Consider the following 19,312-nt stretch of genomic DNA (forward strand, 5'->3'; position numbering starts at 1 on the left):
GCTGCACCGCCGAAAGAAGTTTGCTCCCAGCCATCCACATGCCCAGCGGTTGAATGCTAGCTTGGCAAAATTGCTAGCACTTCAACTGCTGCCTTTTCAGTTGGTAGACTCTGCCCCCTTCCGTGAGTTTGTGGAATGTGCGGTTCCTCAGTGGCAGGTACCCAAACGCCACTTTTTCTCACGGAAGGCGATTCCGGCTCTCTACCGGCATGTGGAAGGCAATGTCCATGCCTCGCTGGACAGGGCGGTCAGCGGTAAGGTGCATATTACCGCTGACTCATGGTCCAGCAGGCATGGACAGGGACGTTACCTAAGTTTCACGGCGCATTGGGTGACTCTGCTGGCAGCTGGGAAGGATGCAGGACAAGGTGCAGTAGTGTTGGAGGTTGTTCCGCCACCACGCCTCCAAAATGCTGATTGTGACACACCTCTCTCCTCCACCCCCTCCTCTTCTTCTTCCTCCATGGCCTCTTCCTCGGAACCAGCGGTGCTCCGTAGGCGTTCAAGGGGCTACGCAAGTACGCAGGCCAAAAGATGCCATGCGGTGCTTGAGCTGGTGTGCTTGGGGGACAGGAGCCACACTGGGGCAGAGGTTCTGTCAGCTCTGCAGGGGCAGGTTCAGAGGTGGTTGACGCCACGCCAACTTAAGGCAGGAATGGTGGTTTGCGACAATGGCACCAACCTCCTCTCTGCCCTCCGACAGGGACAAATGACCCATGTGCCCTGTTTGGCTCACGTCCTTAACTTGGTGGTGCAGCGGTTCTTGGGCAGGTACCCGGGCTTACAGGATGTCCTGAGGCAGGCCAGGAAAGTCTGTGTGCATTTCCGCCGGTCATATAATGCCAGTGCTCGGCTGACGGACCTCCAAAAGGAGTTTAACCTGCCCAAGAACCGCCTAATCTGTGACATGCCCACCAGGTGGAACTCAACGTTGGCCATGCTGCAGCGGCTGCACACGCAGCAGAGGGCCATCAATGAGTACCTGTGCGACTATGGCACCAGGACAGGGTCAGGGGAGCTTGGTTTTTTTTCCCCACGCCAGTGGGCCATGATCAGGGATGCATGCACTGTCCTGTCACCATTCGAGGAGGCCACAAGGATGGTGAGCAGTGACAGTGCATGCATCAGTGACACTGTCCCCCTTGTCCACCTGTTGGAGCACACGCTGCGTGGAATAATGGACAGGGCACTTGAGGCAGAACAGAGGCAAGAAGAGGAGGACTTCCTTAGCTCTCAAGGCCCCCTTTATCCAGACAGTGTTCCTGCGTGCCCGCCGATCACACAGGAAGAGGACGAGAAGGAAGAGGAGGAGGAGGAAGATTGTGTCAGTATGGAGGTGGAGCCTGGCACTCAGCATCAGCAGCAGTCTTTAAGGGATCAGTCCCAAGAAACACATGGACTTGTACGTGGCTGGGAGGAGGTGGCTGCGGACCATGTCGTTCTTAGTGACCCAGAGGACTCCGGACCAAATGCCTCAGCAAACCTACGCTGCATGGCCTCCCTGATCCTGCAAAGCCTGCGTAAGGATCCTCGTATTCGTGGTATCAAGGAGAAGGACCAATACTGGCTGGCAACCCTCCTTGATCCACGTTACAAGGGTAAGGTTGCGGACCTTATCTTGCCATCGCAGAGGGAGCAGAGGATGAAACATCTTCGGGAGGCCTTGCAGAAAGGTCTGTGCAACGCGTTCCCAGAGACTGGGAGGTTACAAACTCCTGTTTCTGGACAACGTGTTGCTGAGGCTTCGGTCAGTCAAAGAAGGAGCGGTGGAGAAGGTGGCCGTCTGACCGATGCGTTCAGACAATTTTTTGGTCCGCAGCCCCAAGGTATGATCGGTTCCAGCAACCATCGCCAGCGTCTGTTTTACATGGTGCAGGAATACCTAGGGGCAAGATCAGACTTGGACACCTTTCCCACCGAAAATCCTCTGGGTTACTGGGTCTTGAGGATGGATCACTGGCCAGAGCTTGCACAGTATGCAATTGAGCTACTGGCCTGTCCTGCATCCAGCGTTCTTTCGGAACGCACATTCAGTGCTGCTGGAGGCGTGGTAACCGATCACAGGGTGCGTCTGTCCACCGACTCGGTCGATTGGCTGACCTTCATAAAAATGAATGAGTCTTGGATCACCACCAGCTACCAAGCACCTGATGCTGATGTAACCGAATAATTTTTTTTGAAATCTCAGATCCCTTCAAAGACTGCCTATGCTGATGCTGAGTGACTATCCCTGAGTAATTATCCTCTTCCTCCTCAATCATCACGCTGATAGCTTGTAAGAACATTTTTGGTTCTGGGCGCCACCACCAGTGCCTAAGGCACAATTTTTCAGCCCCTGTTTAACAGGGGCGTGTAATTACAATTTTTGATGTAATACTTTGCAGCAGGGCTCGTTCCTGCATTCCAACTAGAGTGTCTGTGAGGGGTTGCAGTGTTGTGGCACCAGCACCAGTGCCTAGGGCCCAATTTTTCTGCCCCTGTCTAACAGGGGCGTGTAATTACAATTTTTGATGCAATACTTTGCAGCAGGGCTCGTTCCTGCGTTCCAACTAGAGTGTCTGTGAGGGGTTGCAGTGTTGTGGCACCAGCACCAGTGCCTAAGGCCCAATTTTTCTGCCCCTGTCTAACAGGGGCGTGTAATTACAATTTTTGATGCAATACTTTGCAGCAGGGCTCGTTCCTGCGTTCCAACTAGAGTGTCTGTGAGGGGTTGCAGTGTTGTGGCACCAGCACCAGTGCCTAAGGCCCAATTTTTCTGCCCCTGTCTAACAGGGGCGTGTAATTACAATTTTTGATGCAATACTTTGCAGCAGGGCTCGTTCCTGCGTTCCAATTAGAGTGTCTGTGAGGGGTTGCAGTGTTGTGGCACCAGCACCAGTGCCTAAGGCCCAATTTTTCTGCCCCTGTCTAACAGGGGCGTGTAATTACAATTTTTGATGCAATACTTTGCAGCAGGGCTCGTTCCTGCGTTCCAACTAGAGTGTCTGTGAGGGGTTGCAGTGTTGTGGCACCAGCACCAGTGCCTAAGGCCCAATTTTTCTGCCCCTGTCTAACAGGGGCGTGTAATTACAATTTTTGAAGCAATAATTTGCAGCAGGGCTCGTTCCTGCGTTCCAACTAGAGTGTCTGTGAGGGGTTGCAGTGTTGTGGCACCAGCACCAGTGCCTAAGGCCTAATTTTTCAGCTCCTGTTCAACAGGGGCATGTAATTACAATTCTTGATCTAATATTTCACAGCAGGGCCCTGTGAGGGCTTACAGTGTTGTGGCCACAGCAACACCTAAGGCCCAAATTTCTGCTGAGTATATAGGGCAGGACCCTACTTTCAAACATCTAACTTACAAACGACTCCTACTTGCAAACGGAAGGAGACAACAGGAAGTGAGATGAAATCTACCCCTAGGAAGGGAAATTCTCTCCTGTAAGAGTTAATATGGGAAAACAATTTCTCCTTTCCACTGATGCTTTCCAATCCTTGTTCCACAAAAAAACCCAAATTTTCAAAAAACATTTTTCATTGGGACAAAAAAGTGAGGTGAAATCTTCTGAAGAGGAGGAAAGACAGCAAAACAAATGTCACAGGGGTGATAACCCTTCCCTATGTTTTCCAAAAAGCTTAGAAAAGATTTTTTGGCTGGAGCTAAACACGTTAAAAATGTTCAAAATTACAAACAGATTCTACTTAACAACAAACCTACAGTCCCTGTCTTGTTTGCACCGCCTGTATACTGCTGTTCAGAGTATATAGGGCCTGGTGGCCCCACACCTTTCCTTATTTTAATTTGGGTGCGGGGTTCCCCTTAATATCCATACAAGACCCAAAGGGCCTGGTAATGGACTGGGGGGTACCCATGCCGTTTGTCTCACTGATTTTCATCCATATTGCCATGACCCGACATGACATTAAACCCGCAAGCAGTTTTAAATGAGATTTTTTCCTTTAAAAATGACATTTGGTGCAGGGACTGTTCTAAACATGGGAAACACGCGTCACTTTACAGGCATACTATAGACACCCCCCAGGTACGATATTTAAAGGAATATTTCACTTTTTTTTTTTTACTTTAAGCATCATTAAAATCACTGCTCCCGAAAAAACGGCCGTTTTTAAAAGTTTTTTTTGCATTGATACATGTCCCCTGGGGTAGGACCCGGGTCCCCAAACCCTTTTTAGGACAATACCATGCAAATTAGCCTTTAAAATGAGCACTTTTGATTTCGAATGTTCGAGTCCCATAGACGTCAATGGGGTTCTAACGTTCGTGCGAACTTTCGGTCCGTTCGCGGGTTCTGGTGCGAACCGAACCGGGGGGTGTTCGGCTCATCCCTAATCACCAATACAGAAAAAATCCTATATATATATATGCCTACGAGTGACTACATACAAAGTACAATTTATATAGAGAGAACTCATCTGTACTCTATCAAGCAATCAAACAGTCTGTCTGGAATGTCTTATTTACAATTGTACACTCTTTAACGATAATTAATAATAAGTAAATAACATCATTAAAAAACATTGGTCCATTCTTAACAATAGTTATCCTTTCGTTTCCAGAGTTTTACCACCCCCCATGCCATCATACCATCGAGGTAAGAGTATTTATGATAGAGTGGTCAAATCTGATCAGTATTCTGCGCCTACCCCTCGTGTCACCTTTTTAGGACCTAAAAATAAGGGATGGTTTCCCTGTCTTTCTTGCATACAATGCACTAGTATGATGAAATGCAAATGTTTTTCACCCCCCCCCCCCCCCCCAAAAAAAAAAAGGGTTATGATATACCTATAAAAGATTATTATACCTGTCAGTCCACTTATGGCATTTATATTAGTAAATGTCAGTGTGGTCTCCTCTATGTGGGGGAGACCACACAGAAAATAAAAGATCGCATCGCAAGACATAAATATTCCATTAGGGGCAAGTTGGAGAAATCGCCACTAGCCAGACATTTTATGGAAAAAGGTCATACGGTTTCCCAACTCAGATTTATGGTGATTGATGGGGTGCCAAAGAACAGACGGGGTGGCAATAGGGAATTGGAGTTGAGAAAAAGAGAAGTGAATTGGATACATCGGCTTGACAACCTTCAACCTAAGGGGTTAAATTCAGACTTTGATTTGTATTTATTTCTTTAAATGGTTTATTTTATATATATTTTTTATATTTTTCTCTATATAATTTTTTCATTGTTCACGTTACACATTATTCTTATATAGCACATTTTAGTGCATATATGTTTGTGTGTGCGTGTTCAGACACATACATACTGCAGTCAATTACAGCCTGAAGTCTGGAACGCATAGACATCACCAGACTCTGGGTTTCATCCCTGGTGATGCTCTGCCAGGCCTCTACTGCAACTGTCTTCAGTTCCTGCTTGTTCTTGGGGCATTTTCCCTTCAGTTTTGTCTTTAGCAAGTGAAATGCATGTTCAATCAGATTCAGGTCAGGTGATTAACTTGGCCATTGCATAACATTCCACTTCTTTCCCTTAAAAAACTCTTTGGTTGTTTTCGCAGTATGCTTCGGGTCATTATCCATCTGCACTGTGAAGCGCCGTCCAATGAGTTCTGAAGCATTTTGCTGAATATGAGCAGATAATATTGCCAGAAACACTTCAGAATTCATCCTGCTGCTTTTGTCAGCAGTCACATCATCAATAAATACAAGAGAAGCAGTTCCATTGGCAGCCATACATGCCCACTCCATGACACTACCACCACCATGCTTCACTGATGAGGTGGTATGCTTTGGATCATGAGCAGTTCCTTTCCTTCTCCATACTCTTCTCTTCCCATCACTCTGGTACAAGTTGATCTTGGTCTCATCTGTCCATAGGATGTTGTTCCAGAACTGTGAAGGCTTTTTTAGATGTTGTTTGGCAAACTCTAATCTGGCCTTCCTGTTTTTGAGGCTCACCAATGGTTTACATCTAGTGGTGAACCCTCTGTAATCACTCTGGTGAAGTCTTCTCTTGATTGTTGACTTTGACACACATACACCTACCTCCTGGAGAGTGTTCTTGATCTGGTCAACTGTTGTGAAGGGTGTTTTCTTCACCAGGGAAAGAATTCTTTGGTCATCCACCACAGTTGTTTTCCGTGGTCTTCCGGGTCTTTTGATGTTGCTGAGCTCACCGGTGCGTTCTTTCTTTTTAAGGATGTTCCAAACAGTTGATTGGGCCACACCTAATGTTCTTGCTATCTCTCTGATGGGTTTGTTTTGTTTTTTCAGCCTAATGATGGCTTGCTTCACTGATAGTGACAGCTCTTTGGATCTCATATTGAGAGTTGACAGCAACAATTTCCAAATGCAAATAGCACACTTGAAATGAACTCTGGACCTTTTATCTGCTCCTTGTAAATGGGATAATGAGGGAATAACACACACCTGGCCATGGAACAGCTGAGCAGCCAATTCTCCCAGTACTTTTGGTCCCTTAAAAAGTGGGAGGCACATATACAAACTGTTGTAATTCCTACAACGTTCACCTGATTTGGATGTATATATATATATCTATATAGATCTATCTATATATATCTATATATAGATAGATCTATATAGATACATATGTATATATATATATATATCTATATATATATAGATATATATATATATATCTATATATATATATCTATATATAGATATATATATATAGATATATATATATATCTATATATATAGATATATCTATCTATATATATATAGATAGATATATCTATATATATATAGATATATATAGATATATCTATATATATATCTATATATATCTATATGTATATATATTACCCTCAAATTAAAGCTGAAAGTCTGCAGTTAAAGCACGTATTGTTCGTTTCATTTCAAATCTATTGTGGTGGTGTATAGAGCCAAAAAGATTAGAATTGTGTCAATGTCCCAATATTTATGGACCTGACTGTATATACACAATTTTTATTTGTATTTTTTTATTTTTCATTTTCTTTAGGATTCCCGATCGATTGATACTATCTGTGAAGTGTGGAAATGCTGTTACACCTGTTGATCTTTTTGTTCCGGGATTATATTATGTTATATTATATTATGTAGTTCACTATAAAGTTTTTGTTATCTGTTATCCAATAATTAATTGATTCCAGACAGACTGTTTGATTGCTTGATAGAGTGCAAACGAGTTCTCTCTATATAAATTGTACTTTGTATGTAGTCACTCGTAGGCATGAAGTTTTGAAGAAGGGCGTGATCTGTACCAGCCCAAAACCGTTACCACTATGACTGCCTGTATACTTTGGATGTTTTCATTTTTTCATTAAAACACTTTTTTGTGCAGCAATCCCTCTTGATTATATATATATATAATTTTTTTAACAATATGCAGTACACTGTAAATCATAATAGTTACTCTTTAAACCAGTGATGACTTTAATTATTAACGGTCATATATCAATGCAGTTGTATCTGGCACAGCTCAAAGACAATATAAAAATGGGCATAGGGTGCGCCCTACTGTTATGATTGATATCTTGCACAGGTTTGTAGAAATCTTATTTCACACTGCATGGCTAAACATGGTAGTAGGTATACTCACCTACTTCCATGTGTGTTCCCTCACCAGCTGTAAGAACAAGACCTCACTTCCTCACTGGAAACTTACAATATGCACTGTATTTGACAGAGATTGAATCCAGTGACTTTTTTCGGCATTCCTCTATTCACTGCTAAGGCGTTAGTAGAGGAGAGATGATAAGCGGCTCTCCTGACAGGGGGTCTGCACTGATAATCAGTGCAGTGGTGATCAGTGTAGCCCCATCAGTGCTGCCCACCAGTGCCCACCTGTGATGCTGTGCCCAACATTGCCACCTATCAGTGCCCAACATTGGCTCCTATTAGTGCCCATCAGTGCCACATATCAGTGCCCAACATTGCTGCCTATCAGTGCCCATCGGTGCCACCTATTAGTGCCCATCAGTGCCACCTATCAGTGCTGCCTATCAGTGCATATTAGTGCCTCTTCATCAGTGCCACCTCATCGGTGCCACCTCATCAGTGCCCGTCAGTGAAGGAGAAAACGTACTTATTTACAACATTTTATAACAATCAAAGAAAAAAAAATCCCCCAAATTTTTGGTCTTTTTTTATTTGTTTAGCAACAAATGATAAACCCAGGGGTGATCAAATACCACCAAAAGAAAGCTCTATTTGTGGGGAAAAAATGCTAAAAATTAAATTTGGGTACAGCGATACATGACCACGCAATTGTTATTCAAAGTGCGACAGTGCTGAAAGCTGAAAATTGGCCTAGGCAGAAAGGGGGTGAAAGTGCCCAGTATTGGTTATTACATATATTTGACAGCAATCGGGTAGAAATTTACATCCTACAATCATTTGATTGCATTTCCATATTTGATTATGATTTATTACATAGAATATAAATAAAGAGAAATTGATATTTTGAACAGCAGTCTTCTTCCCCCTCTCACTCTTGCTGTTGTTAGTATTAGTTTAAGGGTGTGTACACTTATGCAACCATATTATTTTAGTTCTTTATGTTTAATTCCCTCCACCTAAAAGATTTCAGTTTGTTGTTCAACTGAGTTGTACAATTTATAGGTCACATTAAAGGTGGAAAAAGTTCTGAAAGGATTTATCTTTGTCTCATTTTTTTACATTACAGAAACCTGACATTTTAACAGGGGTGTGTAGACCTTTTATATCTACTGTATACCTTCAAAAAATAAAACAAGAATACAAAACATTCCATGAAAAAAGTATGGATTTTTCCCTTATTAAAGTAAACCCTTCTTTTCAAAATTCAAGACAAGCTAACACGACTTTGTTATGGAGGGCACAAGAGTTTCATATCCCTAAAATTGGAATGAAAAAATTGTAGATTTTAGAAAAATGTTGCCATTTTGGTGAAAGCCTTTTGGAGTCAATAGGTCAATAAGAAATGCATATGTTTTTGATGGTTTTAAAGTAAGTAAAGGGGTTCTAATGGTTCCTGAAGGTTATGGAAGCTCTTTTCAACTACCCTGGAATATTTTTTTTGCAAAAATGTCACTTACTAATACATTTTATCTTCACATAAACAGACTGTAAACATAAACATACAATAAAATCTATAGTGACAGTACCTAAATAAACTCCAAAAGCACAAAAAGAAAAAAACTAACACTAGATTAAATAAATTAGATTACTCTAAATAAAACCTCATAATAAAGGAATATCAGAAGATAATTTTTTCCAAGCATATTTCATCTAAGCAGCCCTATTATTGAAATTTTGAGTTCCCAATCCTGTGAAATTTTTTTCTGGCAGTTAAATCTGTAATTCTGCGACTAATGTATTTTGCCAAAATTAGTTCCCTTAAGACACTATGCTGGATCTGAACATATGAGTGTTTTCTTTACCAGGCCCTCCTGAGAGACCTGCGACACATGTTGTGCTCAAATACAAATTTCTGTATAATTTGTGTCAGGAGCATGTTTATCCACCTGCAAGGCGATTTATGTAGCCTGTCTCTGGATGGAGACCAAACCTGATTTAAGCCAGCCAAGCCTGCAGTCTCATTCTTGTGATAGCGTGTGTAATACATGCTAAAGCTACCTGTTTGTATGCCCTGTTCCTATGCCTGCTAGGTTGGATACCCTTGTGGATTGGATAACGACTATTCTCTGAACTCAACCTGCCTTTTGACTACAGATTGCACCTTGACTATTCTTAACCTTACCTGTCTTGTACCTGGACTTTCATTGAACCACTCTGTCTATCTGCCAACCTCAAGTATCTGTTTGCTTTGCTCAGCTTGTGCCTGCCCCAGTGTCGTAGCCAGGCACTATAGCATTGTCTATAGCAAGTCCTAAGGGCCACCAAGTACTGGTAGGCCTGCTTACCTTATGGGAAAGGGGGTTGCTATAGGTGAAGAACACAGAAGCTAGCTATAGTGCCTGACCAACTGTGTTAGGGGTAAGATTGACAATCTGGCTCTTAAGTGTACTTCCCTGTGGGTACCTTAGCAACTTATTGAGGAGGTCTGGCATTAAAAGAGAAGTATGGCTTTTTTGTCATGCTTTCCTTGAGGGCATTTATTTCTGCACTCCTGTGACCAAAAAACAGCCGACAATGGTCTAAAAATGCCATCAGAACCTCTAGTGAGACCAGGAAAAGGAGAGAAGAGCTGCAGCAGACGGGCACAGTGCTGGATCGAGAATGGACTCAGGTAAGTGTTTAAGGGGGGTCTGGGGGGAGCTGATAATGAAAGACAATACATTAAGGCAAAAAAAAAAAATACTTTTGCCAGTAGAACCACTTTAACTTGAATATATTATTTCTAATATGCAATAAATAAACAGTAACTACAGAGTTATAACAGTAATTTCTGGCTGAGCAGTTTCAGAAGCATGTGATTGAGAAGCACTTACATTTTCATATACTGGGCTTTCTGGAGAAGAAAAACAATTTAAAATTATGACACAAAATAATAACACAAAAAAAAACAAAAAACAGTAAAATAATCAAACAATGCTAAAAGTGGTTATAAAGGCTGAAGATGTTTTACCTTCATGCATTCTATGCATGAAGGTAAAAAAACCCGTCTGTGTGCAGCTCCCCCTAAGGCTCCATTCACACTAGTGCGTTTTTTGATGCATTTTGCATTTTGCAGAAATGCATGGGAATTTTTTAACATGGGTTTCTATGGAACATGTTCACATCAATGCCTTTTTGTACCTCTGCATTTTTGCATGTAATACAATTCAATGGACCAGCATCAAAAACGCATGTGCACCGTTTTTGCAGCATTTTTACAGCGTTTTTGATGCGTTTTTTAAACTGTAAAAAAAAAAAAAAAACGCAAAACGCAAAAACGCCGCAAAAACGCTGTAAAAACGCAACAAAAACGCTGCTCAAAAACGTGGCAAGCATGACAAAAAAACTCCAAAAACGCTTAAAAGCAACATGCATAGGTGTGAATCGAGCCTTATATTTACCTGAGCTCCATCTTGATCCAGTAATGTGCACGAGAGCCTCGGCTGTCCCGAGTCTCCCTACCTCATCGGCTGAGACAGCAGTGGGAGCTATTAGCACAGCCAGTAAGCCAATGGGGAAAGAGTGGACGGGGCGGGACTGAGCCATGACTCTATGTGTCTTATGGATGCATAGAGCAAGGTTTAGGAGCGAGCATGCACCAGTGCCTCAATAGAAAGCGGCTCCCCACCTCTTCAAGAGGGAGGAGCAAGGAGCGCCGGCGGGGAACTCAAGATGAGGAGGATTGGAGCTGCTCTGGGCAAAGCCACTGCACTGCTTTTTTAAAGCCAAACCTTTAATGCCACTTTAAAGGAAAAGTATGTAAATATAAAAAATCTAAGCATCCCTGCTGCAGCATAGATGTGTTGCTGCAGCTGTTCCCTGCTGACTCTAAACCCTAAAACTGCACGATCACATGATCGCTGATTGCTCAGTTCTCCATCTGCTCAGAGCAGAGAGCGATGACTGTCAGTCAGCAATCTCCACTACGCCCCTGCAGAGCTCACTGGAGTGTCGGGCTGGCAAGGGGGCAGGAGCGGCTGGCTCAGGCTCTCAGCGTCGCTAAGAGGATTAGCCAGCTACCAATCAGGCATCTGGATGGAAGAAAGAAAAGAAAAAAACTGCGCTAGAAACCAATAAAATAAATCAGTGGCTGTCAGTGGGGTAGACACTAAAAACAAATGCGAAAATTGATAAATAAATAAATGAATGAATAAAAAATTGATATGAAGAGAGAAATAAATCTGTGAGAATATTTCTTGGTGATATAAAACTAATAAAAGTCCAAAAAACAAAAAAGGAAAGCATGTCAACTGTCCAATTATTAATATTCAATGTTTTCAAGGAAGCAAATAATAGTCCCAACTGATGAATGGCATGCTTACCAGATAGCAAGCAAAATCGAGCAGGTGGCTTAAACCCAGCCTGGGGGTGGGGGGGGGCAGGTGCTTACCAGATGTCAGACTTCAGTGAGCAAAATGGCTTGCTATCTGGTAAGTATGCCATTCATTAGGGATGAGCCGAACACCCCCCTGTTCGGTTCGCACCAGAACATGCGAACAGGAAAAAAGTTTGTTCGAACATGCGAACACCGTTAAAGTCTATGGGACACGAACATGAATAATCAAAAGTGCTAATTTTAAAGGCTTATATGAAAGTTATTGTCATAAAAAGTGTTTGGGGACCTGGGTCCTGCCCCAGGGGACATGGATCAATGCAAAAAAAAGTTTTAAAAACGGCAGTTTTTTCAGGAGCAGGGATTTTAATAATGCTTAAAGTCAAACAATAAAAGTGTAATATCCCTTTAAATTTCGTAACTGGGGGGTGTCTATAGTATGCCTGTAAAGGGGCGCATGTTTCCTGTGTTTAGAACAGTCTGACAGCAAAATGACATTTTGAAGGAAAAAACTCATTTAAAACTACCCGCGGCTATTGCATTGCCGACAATACACATAGAAGTTCATTGATAAAAACGGCATGGTAATTCCCCAAAGGGGAACCCCGAACCAAAATTAAAAAAAAAAAATGACGTGGGAGTCCTCCTAAATTCCATACCAGGCCCTTCAGGTCTGGTATGGATATTAAGGGGAACCCCGGCCAAAATTAAAAAAAAAAAAATGACGTGGGGTTCCCCCTAAATTCCATACCAGACCCTTCAGGTCTGGTATGGATTTTAAGGGGAACCCCGCGCCAAAAAAAAAAAAAAAAAAACGGCGTGGGGTCCCCCCAAAAATCCATACCAGACCCTTATCCGAGCACGCAACCTGGCAGGCCGCAGGAAAAGAGGGGGGGACGAGAGTGCGGCCCCCCCTCCCTCCTGAACCGTACCAGGCCACATGCCCTCAACATTGGGAGGGTGCTTTGGGGTAGCCCCCCAAAACACCTTGTCCCCATGTTGATGAGGACAAGGGCCTCATCCCCACAACCCTGGCCGGTGGTTGTGGGGGTCTGCGGGCGGGGGGCTTATCAGAATCTGGAAGCCCCCTTTAACAAGGTGACCCCCAGATCCCGGCCCCCCCCCCTGTGTGAAATGGTAAGGGGGTACATAAGTACCCCTACCATTTCACGAAGAAAGTGTCAAAAATGTTAAAAATGACAAGAGACAGTTTTTGACAATTCCTTTATTTAAATGCTTCTTCTTTCTTCTATCTTCCTTCATCTTCTGGTTCTTCTGGTTCTTCTGGCTCTTCTGGTTCTTCCTCCGGCATTCTCGTCCAGCATCTCCTCCGCGGCGTCTTCTGTCTTCTTCTCCTCGGGCCGCTCCGCACCCATGGCATGGGGGGGAGGCTCCCGCTCTTCTCTTCTTCTTTTCTTCTCTTCTTCTCTTCTTCATTTTCTTCTCCGGGCCGCTCCACAATCCATGCTGGCATGGAGGGAGGCTCCCGCTGTGTGACGGCGCTCCTCGTCTGACAGTTCTTAAATAACGGGGGGGGTGGGGCCACCCGGTGACCCCGCCCCCCTCTGACGCACGGTGACTTGACGGGACTTCCCTGTGGCATTCCCCGTGACGTCACAGGGAAGTCCCGTCAAGTCACCGTGCGTCAGAGGGGGGCGGGGTCACCGGGTGGCCCCGCCCCCCCGTTATTTAAGAACTGTCAGACGAGGAGCGCCGTCACACAGCGGGAGCCTCCCTCCATGCCAGCATGGATTGCGGAGCGGCCCGGAGAAGAAAAGAAGAAGAGAAGAAGAGAAGAAAAGAAGAAGAGAAGAGCGGGAGCCTCCCCCCCATGCCATGGGTGCGGAGCGGCCCGAGGAGAAGAAGATAGAAGACGCCGCGGAGGAGATGCTGGACGAGAACACCGGAGGAAGAACCAGAAGAGCCAGAAGAACCAGAAGAACCAGAAGATGAAGGAAGATAGAAGAAAGAAGAAGCATTTAAATAAAGGAATTGTCAAAAACTGTCTCTTGTCATTTTTAACATTTTTGACACTTTTTTCGTGAAATGGTAGGGGTACTTATGTACCCCCTTACCATTTCACACAGGGGGGGGGCCGGGATCTGGGGGTCACCTTGTTAAAGGGGGCTTCCAGATTCTGATAAGCCCCCCGCCCGCAGACCCCCACAACCACCGGCCAGGGTTGTGGGGATGAGGCCCTTGTCCTCATCAACATGGGGACAAGGTGTTTTGGGGGGCTACCCCAAAGCACCCTCCCAATGTTGAGGGCATGTGGCCTGGTACGGTTCAGGAGGGAGGGGGGGCCGCACTCTCGTCCCCCCCTCTTTTCCTGCGGCCTGCCAGGTTGCGTGCTCGGATAAGGGTCTGGTATGGATTTTTGGGGGGACCCCACGCCATTTTTTTTTTTTCTTTTGGCGCGGGGTTCCCCTTAAAATCCATACCAGACCTGAAGGGTCTGGTATGGAATTTAGGGGGAACCCCACGTCATTTTTTTTTTTAAATTTTGGCCGGGGTTCCCCTTAATATCCATACCAGACCTGAAGGGCCTGGTATGGAATTTAGGGGGACTCCCACGTCATTTTTTTTTTTTAATTTTGGTTCGGGGTTCCCCTTTGGGGAATTCCCATGCCGTTTTTATCAATGAACTTCTATGTGTATTGTCGGCAATGCAATAGCCGCGGGTAGTTTTAAATGAGTTTTTTCCTTCAAAATGTCATTTTGCTGTCAGACTGTTCTAAACACAGGAAACATGCGCCCCTTTACAGGCACACTATAGACACCCCCCAGGTACGAAATTTAAAGGGATATTACACTTTTATTGATTGACTTTAAGCATTATTAAAATCACTGCTCCTGAAAAAACGTCCGTTTTTAAAACTTTTTTTTGCATTGATCCATGTCCCTTGGGGCAGGACCCAGGTCCCCAAACACTTTTTATGACAATAACTTGCATATTAGCCTTTAAAATGAGCACTTTTGATTTCTCCCATAGACTTTTAAAGGGTGTTCCGCGGCATTCGAATTTGCCGCGAACACCCCAAATTGTTCGCTGTTCGGTGAACTTGCGAACAGCCAATGTTCGAGTCGAACATGAGTTCGACTCGAACTCGAAGCTCATCCCTACCATTCATCAGTTGGGACTATAATTTGCTTCATTCAAAACATTGAATATTAATAATTGGACAGTTGAATTGCTTTCCTTTTTTGTTTTTTGGACTTTTATTAGTTTTGTATCACCAAGAAATTTTCTCACAGATTTATTTCTCTCTTCATATCAATTTTTTATTCATTTATTTATTTATTTATCAATTTAAGCGCGGCTTTTCCATTTTTGCATTTAGGCACCTGGATGGACCTCGACAACATGGTCAGGATCATTCTAGAGCCTGGAGCAGCTCTGTGACATCAGCTGACAGTGGGATTTAGCCTACTTTCAGCTGTTTCTGGGTCACAGGATTGCAAAAGTAAGTTTATCTAAGTTGTTTTACTTCCCATTAATTAAGAAAATAAATGATTGGTCAGAGTATAGATATTGTTTTAGGTATGTAGAAACTTACCATTTTTTGCACTGTTTGATTGCCTGAAAAGAAAAAAGGTTGTGAGTTTCTAATATGGTGAAATACATTTGTAGTTTATAAAGACACATTTTATGAAGATGATAAGGATGAACATTTGATAGTAATGGAACAGTTACAGAACAGCAGTCTGACAATATCATTGGATGAATGCATTCAGCTTAGCATTGGAGACTCCCTCTTACTGTTTGGCAGCAAAACCAAGGTGCTTGCCTTATTATCAGGCATACCAGTGTTGGCGGCACGAGGAAACTGCATGACGGCGGCACAAGGGAACTGCATGTCGTCCAACAAAGTTTTATGTTTGCTTAAATAATATGTGAGTTAACACACCCACGTGACCACTGGACAGACCATCTCATAGGCCTCATACTAGAAGGAACATTTGTTCACTCCCAGCAGAGACACCGGTCCCAGCCTGGAGGACAGAGTGATTTTGAGTGAAACAGTGCAGAACACTGATTATTATCCACCATTTCTTATACACAATACATGTTACTGACCTCAGTCTGAAGGCATAGAGGGGAGCCACTGAACATTTCACAAGCCCTTGTATATTCATGGTCCAGGACAGATTTTTGGCAAGATCTGTTCCACAGCAGCCCTAAGATAGGGACCCAATTGTGGGAAGAGCGGATCAAATTGTCATCAACCCACCACTCCGACAGGGCCTCTGTCACCAGCCACCACTGCTCTCACTCCTGAACTGACTGCTCCTACTTTTTATACAGATGTTACTCTCTCTTAAATTTACTTTATTACCACCGTGATTGTATACTTCATACCCCGTTAGCATTCATTGTAACAGCACACACATGATCCAGTGTTTAGTGATTTGACGAGACTTGAGTAACATAGCTTTTTTACCCTATTTAGTTCTTGACATTTAGATGACAGATTCCATACAGTTCAATTATACAGCATTAAACTAAATTCAACACCTGTTGCAATGTTTTCTCTTGGTAACAGTTAAACTTGTGTTTACAGAACATAAAGTGGGGCTTTGGCTGTGGCAGTGGTACATATATCTGTAGCTTTGGCACTTCCCAAATGAATTACTAACCAGTCTCCCCTTTCTTATACTCAGGTCCCATATGTTCAGATGGACACTCTCTGCTTAGTGGCGACTACTCTGTTGCATGTGTGGCCTTCCTCCAGCTTCCCATTGAAAGGTCCCTAGGGAACAACTTCCTCCAACGTGAAGTGACTTAACCTTAGGCTGATGCAACACTGCATGCAGTACAATACTGCAGAACCAGCCTACAAGCACACCCTACATATAATTCTTGCTCTAGGACTTGGCTTATTTTCAACAAAACAGTACAAACTTATAACAATATTGCCTAATAAGAAATGTATAGATAAGATTCATCAGAAGGTTGACACTAGGACCTTCTTCTTCTCTACCCTGTTGGGAATTATAGCATGAGTATCTCACTGTAGTATCCAAGACATACAAAAAGTTGACTGGGGACTGACTCAGCTAACAGCCTCTACAGAAAATTAAATTAATAAATTATAAATTATTCGTTTAAATATCGATCCCCAGGTGAGTAAGGGGGGGGGGGGCACACAGGTGTTTTCTTACCTACAAAGATCAATACGGGCACAAATGCCCAGTGCATTATCTGTAGCACTTTATTAAGGGATAAAAATACAAACTATCCTCACAGACCAAAATGGAATAGTGACGTAGCAAAAGTAACATGGTCCAGATGTCTTCCCTCCAACTTAATGGAATTGTGCGAATGACACAACCAGATACCAGAGCTGGTTCTGTCATCCACACAATTCCATTAGGTTGGACTTCTAGACTCTGTTATTTTTGATTCACTACCATTCCATTTTGGTTTGTGAGTATAATTTGTATGTTTTATCCCTTAATAAAGTGCTAGAGATAATGCATTAGGTGTTGCGCCTTTTTTTGTTCTTTGTTGTTTGTGTAGTAGAGGATTTCCCGATCTGAGGAGGGCTGCATTGCATTGACCATCCACTCCCTATTGCACAGAGGCCATGACATTTGTATGAAAAATGGCAAGCTTCCCTACGATTTCTGAGCACTGAAGTGTCAAGTTCACATTTTTCTTTGGATTGATCCCTTCTTGCCTGGTCTGCTGATGTGAACTGAAATAATATACTCACCAGCCCAGGGAATCCAGTGCTGTCCTGCTGTCATCCATCAAAAACCACAGGCCCGGCACTGCCATCTTCTTTATGATATCATCAGAAGGACAGCTGTCTCTTACTGGTTCCAGCAGCCGATCCTCTGATGATGCTGCACTGGGCATGTGCAGTGGGTTATACACAGCCCCCTGGGATATGTGATGTGGGCAACAGACCAGTTGGCTTTGAGGAGAGAGGAGACTCCAATCCAATAAGCTTCATCCCCAGGGGATATCCCCTTTATATCAGGGTTTCATCGCCAGTACAAGAGTGTAGAACAAATATTTAAGAAGTATTGGCCTATACTTTGCAAGGATAGAGATCTACAGAATTCACTCCCTTCAAAACCCAAATTCATCTACAGACGAGCACCAGGATTAAGAAATATTAAAGCTCCCAACGTACCTGACCCCCCGAAGAAACCCTCTACCTTCTTAGATGGATCAGGGTTTCACTATTGCACTAGGTGCAAAGCCTGCCATACCACCAATAGAGTAGGGAAAAAGATCTCCAAATTTCATTCGAAGGTTACCCAACAAGAATTCTCCATGAAACCCCTGATTACATGCAATTCTAGTTATGTTACATATGTGTTGGAGTGCCCATGCTCACTCCAATATGTGGGGCGCACCACTCGCAAACTGAGGGTCCGTATCAATGAGCATGTGGCCAATATTTCTAAAGGTTTCTTAAACCACAGCGTATCACGCCATTTTCGTATGGTTCACAATAGAGACCCTCGTCTTTTAACCTTTTACGGTATAGACAAGATCACTCCAAATTGGAGAGGCACTGACCTTAGGAAGGCTGCTTCCCAGAATGAGACCCAGTGGCTGTACCGTTTACAAACGATGCAGCCACAGGGTCTTAACATCGAATTGGATCTTAATTGCTTTTTGACCAATGACTAGATGTTAGTTACACATCCCTTCCCTTTTCTTGAGTCTATTTTTTAATTTAGTCATATCGTTTGTCCGCATTTTTTGTCGGCTTTTCCGGGTGTGCAGTAGTATTCAACCAATTAGATATTGTTCACAATTTTTATTTTCTATTTTTAATTTTTTTCTATTTTTTTTATTATTATCTTTTGAAGTATCATTCTGATATTCTAGTTTTTATACATTCATATAACTCATTATTTATCTCATCGGCCAGTCCGGTGTTGATAGATAACGTTTACGATTTAATTTTTATTGGTATTATGGTAAATAATGATTGGTTTCTACCATTTTCAGGTTTACTCACTTTGTATAATATTTAATATCGAATTCTATATGTATTGCTTTCTAATGCTGTATGGGACGGTTGTATAGGTGTTTGTGAATGGCACTGAGGCTGCAAAGCATTCAACCCCTCCCTTTATGCTAATTATCAGTATTATTTAAACCATCTCTATAGTGACCAAGTACGCTTCCTGAAGACGTGTTTTAATGAAACGTACGTCGAGGCTGTACTTGGTCAAGCAATTACATCACATCCGGCTTCCCGTGGTTGTCTGTCTGTTGTGGGTGGAACGCACGCTGCTGCCGCGATCTGCTGGGAACTTCGTGCAGAGCAGGTTACCCATTGTCATAGACACGCTTTCCAGCCTCAGTGCCGGGCGATGGCACTTGTTATGTGAGTAGCCCTTTGGTTATGTTTGTTTTTATCCATTTTTACAATAAACGGTGTTAC

The 19,312-nt window shown here is 43.3% G+C and overlaps 1 protein-coding gene across 1 annotated transcript in view; it reads right to left on the bottom strand.

The window, feature by feature from the left end:
• Nucleotides 1–19,312, bottom strand: part of LOC141110643 (cell adhesion molecule CEACAM7-like) — a 66,541-nt gene that overhangs the window by 28,076 nt on the left and 19,153 nt on the right. Inside the window, exons 5-6 of the mRNA XM_073602110.1 lie at nucleotides 15,458–15,480; nucleotides 10,402–10,421 (exon numbers count right to left, since the gene is read on the bottom strand). Coding sequence (XP_073458211.1) covers nucleotides 10,402–10,421; nucleotides 15,458–15,480 — 43 coding nt within the window. The remainder of the gene's footprint in view (nucleotides 1–10,401; nucleotides 10,422–15,457; nucleotides 15,481–19,312) is intronic.

Source organism: Aquarana catesbeiana, linkage group LG10 (genome assembly GCF_042186555.1).
Source record: "Aquarana catesbeiana isolate 2022-GZ linkage group LG10, ASM4218655v1, whole genome shotgun sequence".
NCBI lineage: Eukaryota > Metazoa > Chordata > Amphibia > Anura > Ranidae > Aquarana > Aquarana catesbeiana.